At 56.6% G+C, this 17,450-nt stretch overlaps 1 protein-coding gene across 1 annotated transcript; it reads right to left on the bottom strand.

Annotated features, from left to right (window-relative positions):
- Nucleotides 1-441: 441 nt before the first annotated feature.
- Nucleotides 442-12,055, bottom strand: WNT10A (Wnt family member 10A). Its single transcript, XM_063080056.1, has 4 exons — nt 11,943-12,055; nt 10,650-10,912; nt 3,266-3,645; nt 442-939 (listed from the first exon to the last, which is right to left on the bottom strand). Exons 1-4 carry the CDS (start codon nt 12,053-12,055, stop codon nt 442-444), a joined length of 1,254 nt encoding a protein of 417 aa, XP_062936126.1.
- Between the last annotated feature and the right edge of the window lie 5,395 nt (nt 12,056-17,450).

Genomic DNA, 17,450 nt, shown 5'->3' with positions numbered 1-17,450 from the left:
AGAATCACTTCAGCTCAATTATGTCCATTTCTTCTTTTTAATCCTGTTCCCCCGGGGCCATCAGCTTCCATTCATTCCCTCCCCACTCCAGGGGAAGGGGGTGAAAGGATGAAGGACACAGGATGAGAAGCTGCCTGGCTGACACTTATCCTAGGGTGCGGGGCAGTTCCTAGACCAGCTGAGCTGTCTGAGCTTGGGTCAGGGACAGGGAGGGGAATCAGTCCTACAGCCCACAGAAGTGAGTGGCGGGGTTCAGACAGGCCTGCACTGTCCCCGTGTCGTGATTGCAGACCCTCAGAGCTGGGAGGTTCCCATAAAATCATGCCGTCCAACCTCCTCTCCCAGGAGCCCAGGACATGCTGCCGGGCCAAGATCGCAAGCCGCAGAGGGCCAGGCTCAAGGAGGAGATCCCTTCTCGGGGCCCAGGGGACCCCGGGCCTCTCACTTGCAGACGCTGACCCACTCGGTGATGCGACACTCTTCGCAGACCACGAAGCAGCACCAGTGGAAGCGGCAGTGGCAGCGTTCGCTGCGCGTCTGGCGCAGGATGTTGTGGCCGCGGCCGCAGCACATGCTGCCGCAGCCATCGGGGCCCGTGCTGCTCTTGTTGCACAGGCGGCCCACGGTGCCCGCCGAGTCCAGGCGCGGCTCGTGCTCGCAGAAGTCGGGCGACTTCTCGAAGTAGACCAGGTCGGCGGGGCTGGCCCGGCGGCGCGGTCCGGGAGTGCCGGGGGCGGGCGAGGGTGCCCCGGCGGGGCCGGGCTCCAGCTGGCCGCCGTTGCGGTTGTGCGGACGGATGAGCGTGGCGCGGTGGAAGCGGCTGCGCAGCAGAGCCCCTACGGCGCGGAACTCGGGTGTCACCTGCCAGCACGTCTTGAGCTGGCAGCTGCCTGACGTGCCATGGCATTTGCACTTCCGCCGCATGTTCTCCATCACCGCCTGCGGAGGGAGGCACCATGAGGGCTGACGCTGACGGCCAGCCCCACTGTCCTCCCAACGCTGAGGTTGGCCTGCGAGAATCTCAGAGGCTTTTGAAACCAACTCCCATTGTACAGAGGTGAACGCCGAGGCCCGAAGCTGCTCTTCTGCAGCTCTCCCATCCACCCCACCCCGTATACCAGGCCAGGCCCTGGGGGAATTCCCTCCTTCCTGCTCCCTCCCCTCCTGCCTGCCTTTCCAGCACCTGCAGGGGGCCCTTGGGGCTGGAGGTTCTTCCTTCCTGAGGGGGGATCCCAGATCTTCAGGGAAATTCCCTCTCCTTCCATCCCTAGGGTAGGGGCCAGGAGCAGGTGGGTGCCGGCCCCACTACATCCCAGCCCCAAAGCCTCTGGCCTCACTCCAGGCTGTGGGGTGGGGGGCTGCGGTGAGTCTGAGAAAGCCCCAGTCCACCCCCAGCCCTCAGGCCCCAGCTCCTAGTCCCACAGCCTTTTGTAGGGAAGACAAAGGAGAGGCAGACGGGGGCCATCGAGATTGCCCACCCCCATTTTTCTAGCTGGGGCTTATTCTGCCCTATGCTGAGTGCCAGGGCTCCACCTAGGAAAAGTGAGCACCAACAGGGGCCAAAGCTCTATCTGAATACAGAACAGAAAGGAACCCAGAGAGAGCCACGTTCTCAGCCCAGTGAAAGTGGAGAGAGGTTCCCAGGCCTTCAAGGAACGTGGTTATGGGAATACAACCTACCCACCCCCCACCCAGCTCTCAACCTGCTCTAGAGTCTCTTCCCAAAGAACCCCTTGGCATTATCCCCACCAGAGACCCCTATAGGAAGTTGGTCACATCCTCCTTTCCCCCATTCCACTCCAAAACCACATGCAGACAGGAAGAGCCATGATCTGAAGCCCTCAAACCTGGGCAGTAGGGCCATTAAAAGAGGGACCCTGCCCTTTCAGATCTTCAAGGGCTCCACAGTTTCTATGTGCAGCCTGTGGTGTCAGCATCACGTGGGAACCAGACCCATGCCTCCCCAGGCCAACAGCTCCAGAACATCTGCTTCCCACAGGCAGCAGCCATTAATTAACCAGTTTAACGAGGAGAAGGAGGTGGAGGCACTGTTGGTATGGGCTGGGATGGTATCGAAGCTTGGGAAAAGAGCTGCATGGGCAGGGCTGGATGGGAGCGGGATGTGATCTGAGGGTGGGTGTGCCTCAGTTTACCCCGCCTCTAAGACGAGATGGGAATTGCTGAATCAGCTCAGAGTCTTTATGGAGGAAGAAGATGAAACTGTGGGCTTAGAGAAAGGGAAGTAAGATGGAGAAGGTGCCAGCCAGAGTGAGAGGAAGCCAGGGACAAGGCCTGAAAAGGCTGGCAGGGTCAAGAGAAGGGATGGGGATGGAGTAGCCAGGAAAGGAGGGTGCTGAGCTACCATGAGGGCCAATGAGAAGCCATAGTGTAGACTTGACACTATAGAACAAAAGAGCACAGGCTTAGAGCTCAACTGCCTGGGGATGAATCCTGCCTCTACCACTTTCTCACTAGTTGTATCACCTTGGCAAGCTTCTTAGTCTATCTGCCTCAGTTTCCACATCTGAACATGAGGTTAATAATAGTGTCCACCTCGCAGGTAGCTATAAGGATTTCATAGGCTAAATGTAGTAAAGGGCTCAGGACAGTGCCTAACACATATTAAGCCCTCAGTAAATGTAAGCTATTATTACTTTCTATCTTCTTCTCCTTTTTATCTATTTATGTATTTACTTAATTTGTTTTTAATGAATGACCTTTGAGGTATTTGAGGGCAGGGGAGAAAGGAGGAAGGCAACTGTAACAGTTCCACGGTGGCCCTAGGAACCTCACTTAACCCCTCACTGTGCAGGAATCTCTCACTCTAGACTGCACAGAAAGGCTGGGAGCGGAGATCACAGAATCATGGAATATTAGCACTGGGGGGACGTTGCAGATGATCTAGCTCAACCTTTTCCCTCTATAGGGGAGGAGACAGGGTGGCAGGGCCAGGCCTAGACCCCTGAGGTCCTGACTGCCAGCCCAGTCTTTTCTCTAGTGATCACCCCAGGAAATGAGAGGAGCAGGTTGCTCTCAGCGGGTCCTCTGCGGTTCCAGGGCAGGGGTTGTTTCGTCCCTGTATCCCCAGGCCTAGTTCAGTGCCTGGCGCTCAGTAGGTACTCAATGCATGTTTGCTGGCTGAATTAGGAGCGGGCAAGGAGAAGAGTAGGGAAAGCAGTGTGGTTCCCAGAAGACAGGTAGGTCTGGGGGAGGGGCGGGCCCTAGGCAAAGGGATTTGCTGCGGGCCAGAGGGCGGGGTTCTCACCTGCCTCCCGACTCGGTTGTTGTGGAGCCTCATGCGCGCGTGGATGTCTCTGTGAGGCTCCCGGGAGTCCAGAAAGTCCTTAGAGAAGCGCTCCCCGAAACCCACGTCTGGGCTGCAGCCGCCCCACTCCCAGGAGTCCTGAAGGCCGGGGCTGGCAGGGGGCAGGGCCGGGTGTTCCGGGACTCCGTGGCTTAGGCCCTTACCGCGCTGCAGCGCGTCCAGCTGCAAGCGATGCAGCTTCCTACGGAAGGCCTCCTCGTCCCCGCGCCGGGAAGCATCGCAGCCGCATGCACGCAGTTTGCCCAGGGCGCAAGCGTTGGACACAGCGTGCACCACGCCTGCCGCCGCGATGGCATAGGCAAAAGCGCTCTCTCGGAAACCTGCGGTTAGAGACCCAGAAAACATGGACTCAGAGGGGCCCCAACATCCCAATCCCCTGCCCACCCTGCCAAACCTTCTGGTCATACCGAGGAGAAACGCAGGGCCAGTGTGGAGGAAGGTCTGGTACAAGGACACAGAGTCAGATAAGGGCAGGTGTCACACCAGAAGCCAGATGTTCTGCACACAGGATGGGGGTGGTTTTCTCGTTGACAGCCCTCTTCTTTTTGCACTCACTCATGCTTTTCATTAACATCACCCTTAACAAGCTCAGAATTTGTGTCTACAACTCCCTTTGGGCAGAAAGTATCTAGTAAACATATTCTTTTTAAGATCAGGGACTTAATTTATTACCTCTCATTGTGATATCTGTGATTTTAAAATAAGCCTTCAGAAAGAAGGCAAAATTTGACATAAAGAATAAATTACCAGTGACAGAATTCTAGGCCCCAGGAGATGTCAATGGGCAGGAGGGTAAGTAAAAGGAGATGATCTGCTCCCAAAGCTCCCTGCCCCTGTCTGGTGTGTGCCCACCTTAGGCCAAGCACAGGATCCACCCTGATGGCCAGACTCAGACAGAGACAGAGAAATGAGTCAGCAGAGCTTCCCCCTTTTTTCCCACAGGACATCCCTGAAAGCCATTCGGAAATGGGCACCACCCAGCCACTCTACCTGTGGTCTGTCTAGGTCAGCTGAGGAAGTTGTTTGAGGGATGCTAGAGGTAAGTTCAGTGTCCTGCATGGGTCTGGCATATAGTAGTGTTGCAAATTGAGATGCAAGGGCAAGTTGAGGCAGACACCTGCCACTGGATGCTCAGAAGGCACGAAGACTCTTCCTGACCAAGGCAATCTCAGGGGCCCAGGGCTGGGTCCGCCTGGCCACTGACTTGTCTACACTGCCTTCCTTCTTGGTGCTCCAGCCAGAGCCATCCTCTGGGAATGCCCTGAACCTGTGGCAGGGGAGGCCTACTTGCAGAGGAAGATTCATCTCTCAGACCTGCAGGCTACTTCTTGCTTATTCTTCATCTGAGAAAGGGTCAGCTATGAGTAGGTCTGGTACAGTCTCTGACCAGCCTCTGGACCCCCAAAAAAGGGCAGGCAGTGGGAGAGGCCAGGAGCAAGAGCAGCCCTCACACAGGAAGGAGAATCCACCTGTACTATGGCCACTGTGGGAGAAGCCCAGAACCTGGCAGGAGGCTGATGGCCTTGGAGGAGGCCAGAGATTCAGGAAACAAAAACTCTGGTTCCTTCCACTCTGGCATCAAAGACTGGGACAACATGTTGTCAGAGGCTTTGCAGACCCTGGAGAGCCAACCAGGACTGGACAGAGACCCTGGCCCAATCCTACACCTAATCTTCACTCCCTGCATCACAGAGCTCTGTCCTCTCCCTTCCCAGACACACACACATGCACGCACACACACACGCACACACGCACGCACACGCGCGCACACACACACACACACACGATATTTAGTAGTTAAGAACAGATCTCTGGAGCCAGATTGCATAGGTTTAAATCTTGGTTCTTCCACTTACTAGTTGTTAATAGCTATGTGATGTTGGCCAAGTGACTTAAACTCCCCGTGCCTCAGTTTCCTCATCTGTAAAACAGGGTTGTTGTTATTACCTGCCTCATTATTGTTCCAAGAATTAAATGAGTTAGTAAATTTAAAGCGATTAGAATAGTGCCTTATTCATAGTAAGTACTGCATAAACATTAGCTATTATTAAGAAATTCTTCCTGCGGTCTGACTTTACTCATTCCTGCTGCATTTCCAGGCCATTGTCTGTTTCACCCTGATCAGGGACAGAGCCCAGCAGCTCATGAGCCATTCTAAGATAAATCACTTGAGCCATTAGAAGCCCATGAAGCAGACTGCTATTCTCTGTCCTTTCTAGTTCATGGCATTTCAGTTCCTCTTTCCATAAGGAGCCCAGATATGAGCAGACAGAAGGGTTGGGTATTGGGCTGGAGCCTTCAAAGGGGATGCTGGAAATTGGCAGGAGCCACAGAGGAGTAGAAACTGCTCTGGGGCGGTGGGGCCTAAGGGGAAGGAGGGTGTACCCAAGTCCTTGGGAAGCACACCCTACATTTATCCCTTGCCTTTTATCTGTGGAACTCTGAGCACTTCTCTTATTGCTGGGGGAGTCATCAGCCTGCTCCTAGGACACATGGCAATACTCAGACCTCCAGAGGCAGCCCAGGTCTCAGAAATCACCCCTACCACCACCACCACCACCACCACCACCACCACCACCACCACCACCACCACCACCACCACCACCACCACCACCACCACCACCACCAAACACACATACACATTATGCAAAAGGGGGAAGCCCAAGGTCACAGGGGTTCTGAAGCTGGACCCAGACCCAGCTCTCCCAGTTCCCAGGCCTGGCAACTTTCTGCTGAAGGACATTTGGCTCTAAAGGAGTCCTGCTGCTCAGAAAGAAACCCAGGTAGCCCCATATTCAGTTCCTATGTCCTTGTCTGAACATGGCACCATGAAAGAGCAAAAGACTATTCTAGGGTTTTTTGAAGGACCAGCAACCATCTTTCAGGCTCTGTCACATTCAAGGGTAGGCCTGGAGAAATGTAGCCCACAGCCTGCACAAAACACCCCTACCTCGTGCAGCTAAAGATGCCTTTTCCTACACCAATCTGTGGCTTCTGACAGCTGTCACAGCCACGTGTAGAGGTGACCAGGCCTGTGTGGCCACCCTCTGCTCCAAATATCCAGGACTCAGAGAAGTCCAGCCCACTGAGTCTGCCCCCAGTTCCCGTTCAAGGCCCCAGTTTCGGTCCTGGCCCCAACTGTCTGGGGCAGACGCAGGCACCGTGCCATCTGGCCAGCTGGAGGGGGAGCAGGGTGGGGCCATGGCCAGCTGGGCTGCCCGGAGCAGGGGGGGGGGAACTAGTTAAGACACACAATTAGCCTCCTTGCCTTTGATCTGGGACAGGGACTGCCAGCATCTAAGTGGAGTCAGCTGCTGCTACAGGCTGCAGCCAACAGCCAGGAAGGGGCTGGGAGAGGAGGTTTGGAGGACAGGGGAGTGTGAAGGAGAGAGGATTTGGGAGCCAGTGGGAACTAGGAGGGGTTAGAGAAGTTGAGCCCTGCCCACTCAAGTCAAAGAGGGAGAGAAGGGGAGAGGTCTGGTCTCCATTGCCTTCTTGCAAACAATCTGTGTGTGCTCATGCTCGTTTGCCTGGGCAGAGAGAAAGAGAGAATTGTACGCATGTGGAAACACTCAAGCGTGACAATGAATGGGACAACATGTTTGCATAAACATGAGTAGGTGTTTGTGTGTGCCTGTGTGTATGCATATCGGTTTTATTTCTTGGAGTACTCCCCCACTGCATCAGTTCACTTCTGGGCACAAGGTGGGAGCTTGTGTTGGCCTTGCAGCTTGGAAGGTGGTACAGCAGGGGTTTGGGTGCAAGCTCTAAAGTCAGCTGGCCTGCATTTGAGTTCTGGCTCTGCTGCTCACTTACAAGCTCTGTGATTAAAGGCAAGTTATCCAACCTCTCTTTGCTTCATTTGTAAAATAAGGATAATAATAGGACCTACCACATGGGGACCATTTGAGGATCCTAAAGTATGGATAAAGTGCTTTAAAATAGTACCTGACACACAGCAAGTGCTTAATACATGTTGGCTAATTTATTGGGTGTCATTAGAATAATAGGCTCTTAGGTGATCCTGGGATATGATTGCCTTGCCTCAGTTTCCCCATCTGAGTGTCACCACATACCCTAAGAGACCCAGACTCAAATCAAGACTCTCCAAGGATGGATGTAAAAGTGAGGTGGGAGAAGGAAGAGACAGGGCCTTGGAAAACAGAGGCACGACACTCAAACTGCTGGTTTCCCCTGGGCTGGGAACCTGGCTTGCTGCAGAGCCTCATGCCCCTCTTTCCATTCTAAATGGGTCTGGACCTTAGCGAAGGCAGTACCTAAACTGTGTCGGAGCTCCTAGGACCTGCTTTTTGAATCAACTACACTCCCCTTCATCAAGCCTCCCCCAACCTCTCATCCCTTCTCAGTCCCATGCCTGAGCCCAGCGCCAGCACCTCTTCCTCAAATCTCCCTTCCATCCCATTCCCACATCCTGAGTGAGCAATGGAGGGGTTCTCTGTTCCCCGCAATGAAGAGCTCCCTCTCTAACAGCACCTAGCCTAGGCACCAACTGTCTGGGTCCTTAGCACAAAAAGCTGGACATACCAGTGCCACTGGCACTTAGTTCATTGCTGCTCCTGAGGTCCCACAGTTTTTTTCTGATCCTCTCTAGTCCCCTGAAGTCCCCTACCCCTGTTGCACACCCCCTGGACTCCAGTGCCCCTTTAAGCCTCTCCTCGTCTGGATAAAGATTGTTACACGGCCTGCTTTCCCAGGCTTGTGCACTACAGGTGTTCAAGCACCCTTTCCCCTCCTTCCTTCATCAGAACCCCATCCCTCCAGCCCAACCCATCTCCAGGAAGATGTCGGGACAATTAGATGACAGTAACAGCATTAAGGAAGGCTCAAGGGACTACCTTCCCCCTGTTCCCAGCAGTCTCTGAAATTTATACATGGCAGAATCCACACTGAAGAGAACCTCACTGGCAGCTGGGTTGGAAGAGGGGTCAGCACTCTGGTATTCCACTTGGGGGAAACTGAAGTCGCCTGATGCCACAATGGACAAGTAATAGATTGAAAAGAAGGGAGACCAGGGAAGGAAATAGACCAGGGGCTGGCTGCAACCAAGAGTGGCCTCATGGAATTCAAACTTAGCTAGTCCTGGAGGAGATGGGCCAAGATGGATCAGGAAGTGACCCTGGAGGAGGATGAACCCAGATGTGGGGTAGGGGAGGGGTGCACCGGTGGCTGGCAGAGGGGGGTGGGATTGATGGCAGTTTTCTTTCCAGAAGCCCAGAGTCCCCTCTGAGGAAGGAGAGTAGAAATGAGGTGTGAGGTGTTGCAATTGGGGACAGAAGCCATAGAGGTAGGACGGTGTCACGAGGCCCAAGGCCAAGGCCGCCGCCGCGCCGCCGCCGAAGGACGGAGCCCAGCCCCCTTCTGGAGCCCAGGAGCCGCTGTCCCGCCCCCTGCCCGCGCTGGGCGCCTCCCCGCCCCGGCTAGCCCCGGCAAGTCTCCCCCCTCCCCTCCAACCTTTCCCCCCATCCGTCCCCCCAGCTCACCTCCCGCTTATTAAACTGCAGGTGAACCCGGGAGCGCCTGGCGCCGCGCCAACCCCACGCGGTTCCACCGCTCGGAACTCGCCCTCAGGCTTCAAAGACCCCTGGTCCTGCAGCAGGCCACACGGGCCCCGCCGGGCCAGCCAATCAGGACGCCGGCCTTCACTCAGTCAGAGGGGACACCGAGGCGGGGGAGAGTGATGAAGAGGGTGCCTCGCCTCGCCTCCCCCGGAGCGGCAGGGGTGAGGACCTCAGCGCCTCTCCGAGTCCCCAGTGAGCGGAACCCGACGCGAGGGCTACGGATCCTCCCCGCGGGGCCCGAGGGCCTCGGAAGGAAACGGGGCTGCGGGAGCGCGGGTGCCCTAGAAACCCGACGGTGCGAGCGGGCGCGCAGCGACGGCGGGCAAGATGCCGAGGCCTGTCACTCGGTGTCAGCGAGCGCGGGCGGGCCGGCCGGGGGTCCCGGGCCGCCGCCCCTGGACGGCTGGAGGGCGCGGGCTGCTGCGGGGCGGGAGGGGAGGGCACGCGGGAAAGGGCGGGGGGCGCCCTCGCCGAGGGCGGCGCGGCAGGGGCCGGAGCCGTCTGCCGCGGCCCGCGGGGATTAGTTCGCGGCTGCATGCCGCCACACGCGTCGGGCTGGGCTGCGCCGGGTAGAAACAGCGCCCCGGGCGCGCGGGGGAGGGAGGAGGGAGCGCGCGGGGGCGGGGCGGGCGGCCCGGGGCGGGGCCGGGGAGGCCGGGGCGGCCCCTGACTGGGGGGCCCGTGGGGTGCAAGCAGGGCTCCTGGTGGAAAGGGAAAGGCCCCGGCTTTCTGAGTTCTTCCCGAAGGTGGGGTACATTGGAGCATGACCCCGCCAGAAGCCTCAGGCTCCAAGGCTACAGGTATATGGGTATCCCTCTTCCTCCACTGTCATCTGAGAATTAGACAAGTCCCAAGGAGCCAGGGCCACGGAGTCCCCACACTGTCCCACGCAAGCAGCCAAGAGGAGGGCTAGATACCCAGCTAGGCCCAACCAGGAGGCAAGGTCCCCATCTTTCCCCAAAGACCTAAGTCAAAGCCTAAGATACCAGGCCAGGAGGTGGGTGTGAGCGGAAATGAGTGAGAAAACCTCCTGCCATCTGCAGCCCAAGCCACTCTAGGTATTGTCCAGGTGGGCCCCGGGTCACTCAGAAGTTGAGGAGGGAGGACAGGGTGTGAGCTGTGGCTTCTCTGAGCTGTGAGGGGAAGAGAGGCTGATGGGGCTGTCAGGCCTGCTGGGCATGAGCCACCCAGTGCCTCTGATTCAGAAGGTTTTGGGGGGCAGTGAGGATGACACAAGCTAGTGGCATAGCCCACTGGGAAGAGATTCTACAAGAGGACAGACGTTTTACCTGCTCAGGCTTCCCCCATGGGCAACATTTGACAGAATGTCCCAACCCCTCTTCGTGCTGCTTCTGGTTTCTTTTTCACAGGCTCTTCCATCTGAAATGTGTTTTACTAAGTACAGGGTGAGTAGAGGCAGGTGACAGATAGGGATGTTTCCTGGGCCTGAGATATGTATGCAGTGTCAGTGATAGGGCAGGATACCCCAGGAGTCCAGTTCTCAGGCATAGAACCTGCCACCCTCAACCCACACGGCCCAGCCAGGAGCCACATCTGCCCCATTTGTCTGCTCGCATGGCCTTTCTGAGACCAGAAAGAAGCAGGAGAGCGGCATGGCTGGCAGATGGGCACATGTCGGTGGGGGTGGACTTTCAGCTTGAGGGAGTGGGTTAGGGATGGCTGGCGGGTAGATTCTGGGGTGGAGGTGCTGGATGGGGTAGGCAGAGGGGGTGAGGGGCAGCTACCTCTGCTGAAGATGGGACTCTCGTAGGGGATCTTGTTGCGAGTCTCAAGACTAGAGCAGTTCCAGCGCTGGTCCCGGAACTGGTGTTGGCACTCATGGATGGCGATCTGGATGCCTTGGATGGCTGAGGCGGCCACATCAGGGTGACGCACGCACACCTCCATCTGCCGCCGGCTCAGGCCGGGCAATGTCAGGCACACCGTATTGGCGTTGAGCACGGGCTCTGGAGGGAGGCGGAGGCCCAGGATGTCGTTGGGTGCCGACCTGCAGGCATGTGGGGCAGGGTGGGTAAGTGTTTTGGGGGACCAGGAGAGCCCATCAAACAACACACATGCTGTCCCCAAAGGCCATGATCACTCTGTTCCAATCCCTGCTTCTGATTGTTGGGCCCATTAGTACACCCCTAACATTTTCTTTTCCTGACCTCCTCACCATCATCCCCTCCAACACAACCACCCAGCTGCACACTCGCACAAGCAAACACGTGCAAGTGCACACATACACAGTAGGCCTGAGCACCCAGTATGTCCTAAGTATGTTCCCAGGCGTAGATGCCTGCATACACAAGGTCCCCCAGGAGCCCACTCCCAAAGGCATGTTTCAGACAAGTCACATTCAACACCCACACACTTCACACATTGTGGTGGATACACAGACCCAGGAACACTACATTAGGCATAATTACAGACACACACTCAATCAGAGACACTCACATTTACAAACATGTTCATCTTACACATTGACCCTTGAGCTGTCGCATTCACACATGTACTCAAGCACACACAAACTGCTGTTTACTAACACAGCTTGCTAGGCTCACAATCACATGAACACACACGCACACAGCCCTTCTAGCTGCAGTCTCCCACTGCTCCTACCTGGGCTACCTACCCCCTTCCAGCTCCCCAACCCATGCCCCTGCCCCTGTCCCTACCCCTGTGGACAGGGGCAGGGGGCACCTGTAAGGTGGAACAAGGCAGTTTGAGTTTACTCTAGGAGTGGAGTTGGGGGTGCATTCCCTCAGCATGGCAGGGACTCCAGGCCGGCACTTGCTTCCCCCCTCAGTCACCTCCCCTCCTAGTTGCCATCACTCTCCTGGGCACTGCCCTGTCTCCCTGGACTGCTCATCTTCTGTCACCAGTCCAACCCCCTCCTATAAGCAAACGCACTATCTTTCGTTTGGGCACCATCACTTTCCTGTGACCCTGTCCCTCCCTCTTTCCAGGGTCCCCTGCCCCAGAGGCCCTGGGGGTCCCTGCTCTCCAAGAGGGCGGAGCATGAGGTGAGGGCTCACCTGGGCACGGCGGCAGCCAGCAGCAGTAGGAAGAACAGGAGCGCCCAGAGCGGGGGCCGCGGCTGGGGCCGGGGTCGGAGCCGCAGCCAGGGGCGAGGGTGGGCGCTGCCCATGGCGCGCGGGCCGTGACGGGCCAGGAGTGGGGGGCTCACAGCCCGGTGGGACTGGCGAGCCAGGGACGGCGGCGCATGGTCGGCGGGGGTCGGGGAGGCTGCGACACACAGCTCCGACTCGGGTCACGGCTCCCGGAGCAGACGGCGCCCGCCTCCCCGCTCCATGGGGCAGTGCCCCCGGGCACCGCCCTCGGGGGGGGGGTGGGGAGCGGGCGAACCGGGCACCTCCTGGCACAGGGGTCCGGGGAATTTCCCGAGGCCCCCCTGCGACAACTCCCGGTGCCTCTCGAGGGTAAGGGGGGCCCGGAGGTGCAGCGGGCTGGGGACGCGGGGCTGGGGTGCTGGGGAGCCCCCCAGCGCCGCGCCGTGAGCCTGCGCTTCCGAGGGCGTGCAAAACGGGCGGGGTGGGGGTGGGGGTGGGGGGGCGGCGCTGTCTGTTGTGCCCGGCCCCACGGCCCGGAGAGTGAGTGACTGTCCCGGCTCGGGGAGATCTGCCGCCTCCCCTTTCTCCCTCCCCCCCCCCCATTTAGTGTCTCAGGGCTCTACCCCACGTGACGTCACGACGGGGGGTGGAGGCGTGTACTCGTCCCGAGGCCGCTGCGAAAGCTCAGGACTGGGGGTGGGAGCGGCCGTGCCCGCGGTGGGGGAAGGAGAGGTGTTGGGGTCTGAGCGCACAGGGAGCTGCGTGTGCGCGGGGCGCGCTGGATGGTGTGGGGAAGGAGCGTGTTACGGCGAGGTGTGTGTATGGCTGAAGCCAGCTGCTGGGGAGCACCCCCCCACCCCAACCCACACACCTGCAGGGGCTGGAAGGGAGAGGCTGGCCCCTCTGTGTCGCCTCCCCTACCTCAGGAGGGACTTCCCCGGGGCCTGCCTAGTGAGGCAGGTGTGGGGTCCTGCAAAGGGGTGTGGCAGTCTCTGGCTCTTCCTCTCCTTTGCTGTGTGACCTTGAAGAGGAGCCTCCTGCTCAATGAGACAACATGTGTCCCTTTGGGAATGGGGTTAGTGAGGCCACCTCATCTAGTCTGGGCTAACGAAGGCAGAAGTGTCAGGCCTCCAGCAAGTGCTTGCTTGGGAGTGGAGCACCCTGACGTGGCACACCCTGGGAGAAGAGATCAGAGTGCCTTTTAATCCTAGAAGTGGACTTTGAGGTCATCTTATTTAGTCCCCTTTCATTTCACAAGAAAATATTGAGACTCAGAGAGGGTCATGACTTACTTAAGGTCACACAGCAAATGAGTGGAAGAGTTAGAACTGAACACAGTTCTCCCGACTGCCAGTGCAGCAGCTGTGGCAGCAGCACTGAGTGCTGCTTGCCTGTGCCTGAGGATGCTCTGAGTCTTGCCCTGGCCTTGCCTTGGCCCTGCCTTGGCCCCACCTGCACATGGTCTTCTAGGAGCTCCCCAACACCAACCTCCTGGCTCAGGACCACCCCTTTGTGGAATACTTTCCTGTGCCCCTCCACTCCAGTTGAATACCTCCTCCTCCATATTGGGTGAGTGTGCTGGGCCCAGGCCTGAGAGACAGAGGGTTGGGAGAAGAGAGGTTCTGGCTTCTGCTTCTGGTTCTAACCTGGGCCCTGTTAGTGAATCTTGCTCCTGCTGTGGCCTCAGCATCCTCCTCTGTAAAATGGGCACAAGCCTCCCACTCTATACATACAGATCCCTCCCACCCCACTTCCCTCCTCTCTCTGAAGAGAGCTCCTCCTGTCCTAAGGACAGAACTAAGGGAGCCTCTGGGCTCAGAGACAAAAGGGGCCCATTCCTGGAATTGCCCATCCCTAGGGAATTGGAGGAGAGGGGTGGGGCCTTCCTTGTCCCCAGACTGTCAGGTGGTGGGGCAGCCTGAGCAACAGCAGGCTGACAGCATACTGCCCCCTCCTTTCCCCCATCTCTGCCGGCAGTCACCGCAGCTGTCAGGAATTAAGGGCTTGAGGCTGCTGGGGGTGGGGGTGGGGCAGTGGGGGGAGCAGTCTGGCTGGACAGCAGGAAAACAGCCAGGGGCAGGAAACAGACTGCCTCAGCCAGAGCCTTGTTTGACCCCAGCCGCCCCCTGCCTTCCCCACTCTCCCCCACCATGCTGCAGGGACAGGGACAGCTTAGGACTAGAGTTTGGGAAGGGTGTGGGTAGGGATAGAGTAGGACCAGAGCAAACACAGGAGGGAAGCAAGCATGGACCCAGGCTGAGGTAGGGCAGCAGCAAGCTGAAGAGTCATGTTCCCACTGGCTGTTGGGGAAAATGAGGCCCAGAGAGGATTGGGGACAGGCCCAACATGACACAAGGAACGTGTTCATAGTCAGACTGCACATCTCCTTACTCCCTGTCTAGTGCTCACCCTAGCATTTCCCATGCTTGATGATGCATATGTGTCCCCTGGGGAAGGCCATTGTGGGAAATACTGATTCCAGGCCCCATGCAGCTGAATCAGCCTTTCCAGCGACAAGGCCTGGAGATCTGCTTTTCTAACCAGTATCCCAAGTAATTTTGGTGGGGACCACCTTTGGGAAATGCTGCCGACCTCATTCAATGGCTGATTTTTCCTTTGGCCTCCCTCTGACAAGGGCAGGTGTCTTTGCTCCCCCACCTCCACTGTTTATGAAATATAGATAGAAGTGCAAAGGACAGAGAGAAGACCTTTACTTTGAAAACCCCAAGAGGCAAATAACAATTCCCAAGGCTAGCACTCAAGTGTGGCTCTGGCCCGATATCATGAGGGGAGTCTAGGAATCTAGGAGTGCCCAAGTCTGAAGCACTTCTCAGTCCAGGGAGGGGAGGGTGTATGTAGGCACAAGACCTTGGCATGTACGTAGATGAGGCCCAGGGAGAGTGTCTGCAGCTGGGGTCCCAGCCCCATATGACCCACGCCATGGCCAAGCCCCTATCGGCAGTCCCCAGTCCCCTCCCTGGCCCTGCCCTGGGCCCTGGCCCTCAGCCCAGCCTCAGCCCCCGCAGCCGCCGCCTGAAACCACAATTACAGGGGCCACTGGGGGTTGGGGGTGCACTGGAGATGAAAGGCAGCTTGGAGAATGGTTCCAGCTGTGGCAGCTCTGGGGGAGATCACAGGGAAGGAGGGCCAGGGGAGGAACCAGGGTGAGAACAGGTGGGACCCTCCCAGTCCCAGTCTAGCCCAGTCCAGCCTCGGCTCAGTCCTGATGCTCAGGTGGAGAAGTTTCTCTTGGTTGAAGAAGAGAGGGAAGGAACCCCAGACCAATAAGGGGGCTCTTTGTCTTGTTGTCCAGGCCTCAAGGACCACCACTTCTCAGCAAGGTAAGGGGCAATAGCTTGCTGCTTCAGTCTTCCCCAACTCCTAATATGTTTTGTCATTGAGGGAAATGTTTTCTGAGCCCTTGGCCTCAGGCTGATCCTAGGCCTTCCACCCAGCCTCTTCACCCATCTGCCTGCATTCTGCCTGTTCCTGATGTGGTCACGCACACATCTGGGGTGCCTCTGTGCCCTTCCCCCACCTCCCCAATTCCACATGTCCCCCACCCCTCAGCCAGCAGGGTCCCTTGATGGCTCAGACTGTGCCTGGAGCTGAGCAGCTGGGTGAGCAAGGGGGAGTAGTGATGGGGGCACTTCTGAGCTCTGCTTCTGGCCCTCTTCCCAGGCAGCAGTGCAAGAGCACAGAGCCATCACTGAGCTTAAAGAGGACCAGGCTAATGGTCCCAATGGTGTCTCCTGGGCCATCACTCTCACCCTTCACAGAAGGCAGTTCCCAGACCCCTGTGGGGCTTGGTCACAGAAGATGAATGATTAACATGTGACTAGCAGGTTAAAGATTGCAATGCATTCTCACAATGTACTAATAAGCAATCAGGCATCTCTATTTGATGATAGGAAGTCTGGGGCTAAGACAGATTAACTGATTTGTTCAAGCGTCAAGCTAGCAAACTAGACCTTTTTCACTGTACCGTACTACTTCCACCGAATTCCTTTTAAGTTACTTGGGGTGTTGTCAGTTCATGCCACTGCCCCAGTTTCCCTCTCTGGCATCATGGAGGAAGCTATGCAGCATCACCCACCACATCTCACTACCATCAACGCCCTCCCCCCCACACCCAATAGTAGAGACTGGGTGGCTGGGTTCCAGCCTAGGTCTAAGCCAGCCCAGAGATCCCAGACAGTCTGAACTCTAGAAGCTTGACCTAAGCTGTCCACAGGTCTCCTTGCTTCCTTTCAGTCCTACCCTCCCCTGCCCACTGCTCTGTGAGTTCCCCACATGTCCTGCTGGTCCTGTCTGTGTCTCCCTGTTAATACAGAAGCTGGGATTCACACGCCCTCTGGTGGTCTCTAAGAGGAGTACAGGAGGTTTAAAAGAGGGAAAAAAAGTAGGGGAGAGCAGAGCTGTGAATATAAACCTGCCCTCAGGAAGCTTCATTGCTCCTCTGTGTGGCCCACAATACCAGTTCCACTTGCATTCTTATCTGCTTGGTAAGTTAAGAGTATCCTTTGGCAGAGAGGTTCAGAGTCCAAATTCTCCATGAAACTTCCCAGTGCCCAAGCATTTGAGCTGAGGGAACTTAGAGGAGGCAAGAAGAAAAACCCAGATGCCTCTTTCTTCCCACTGCAGCTTGACACCCCCTCTCCACCACAGTCCTTGAGGGCTGAACCAGGCTAGGTTGTAGAGTGGATACAGGGGCATTGTGGGGGAAGGACAAATATACTGGAAGCCACTGTCACATCCAGGATGAGTTTCCCCTTCCTTCTTTTTCATTTGAAGAACTCTGCTTTCCTCCATGTGCCCCCATTCCCTGTGGTTCTAGGTAGGCTACCAATCCCAGTCATGGTAGCATATCTCCCCAGACATTGTTACTGGTTCAGGGATAGGCAAATGACCAAGCTGAACTAATCAGGGTCTTCCTTGGGACTTGTGCAGGAGGTAACTGGGAAGGCTATTCTTTTTTGGATCACCAGCTTTAAGAATGACATAGAGCTGTCCTAAGAACAAAGTCTGCAGGAGGAGAGAATGAGGACAGTATGCAAAGAGAGGCAGAGATCAACAGAAACAATAGATACAGGGGGTGGAGGATGAAGGAAGGAAATGAGAAAGAGAGAGCGGCCTCTGACATAATTTGAGCCCCTGGGTTCATCTGTGCCTGAATTCAGACTTTCCTCTGAATTTCCCAGGTATAAGATCCATGTATTAATATCCTTTGGCCTAAGCTAAGAGTTGGGCATCTTCATTTGCAGTCTGGGCCTGCCCAATACAAAGCATCAGCTGTCTCTCTCCATTCTCACAGTAACTACCATTTATTAAATATCAATTTGACATAAATTATTATGTGTCAAATGCTGTGTAAGTGCTTTTTATATCTTAAAAAAGTCCTCTCAACAATTCTATGAAGGTGTGGGATGGGTTACAATGGCTGCAAATTCTTTGCCACTCCCCCCATTGTGA

This window comes from Cynocephalus volans, chromosome 1, assembly GCF_027409185.1.
Source record: "Cynocephalus volans isolate mCynVol1 chromosome 1, mCynVol1.pri, whole genome shotgun sequence".
Taxonomy (NCBI): domain Eukaryota; kingdom Metazoa; phylum Chordata; class Mammalia; order Dermoptera; family Cynocephalidae; genus Cynocephalus; species Cynocephalus volans.
This window is presented reverse-complemented; position numbering and strand designations above follow the sequence as displayed.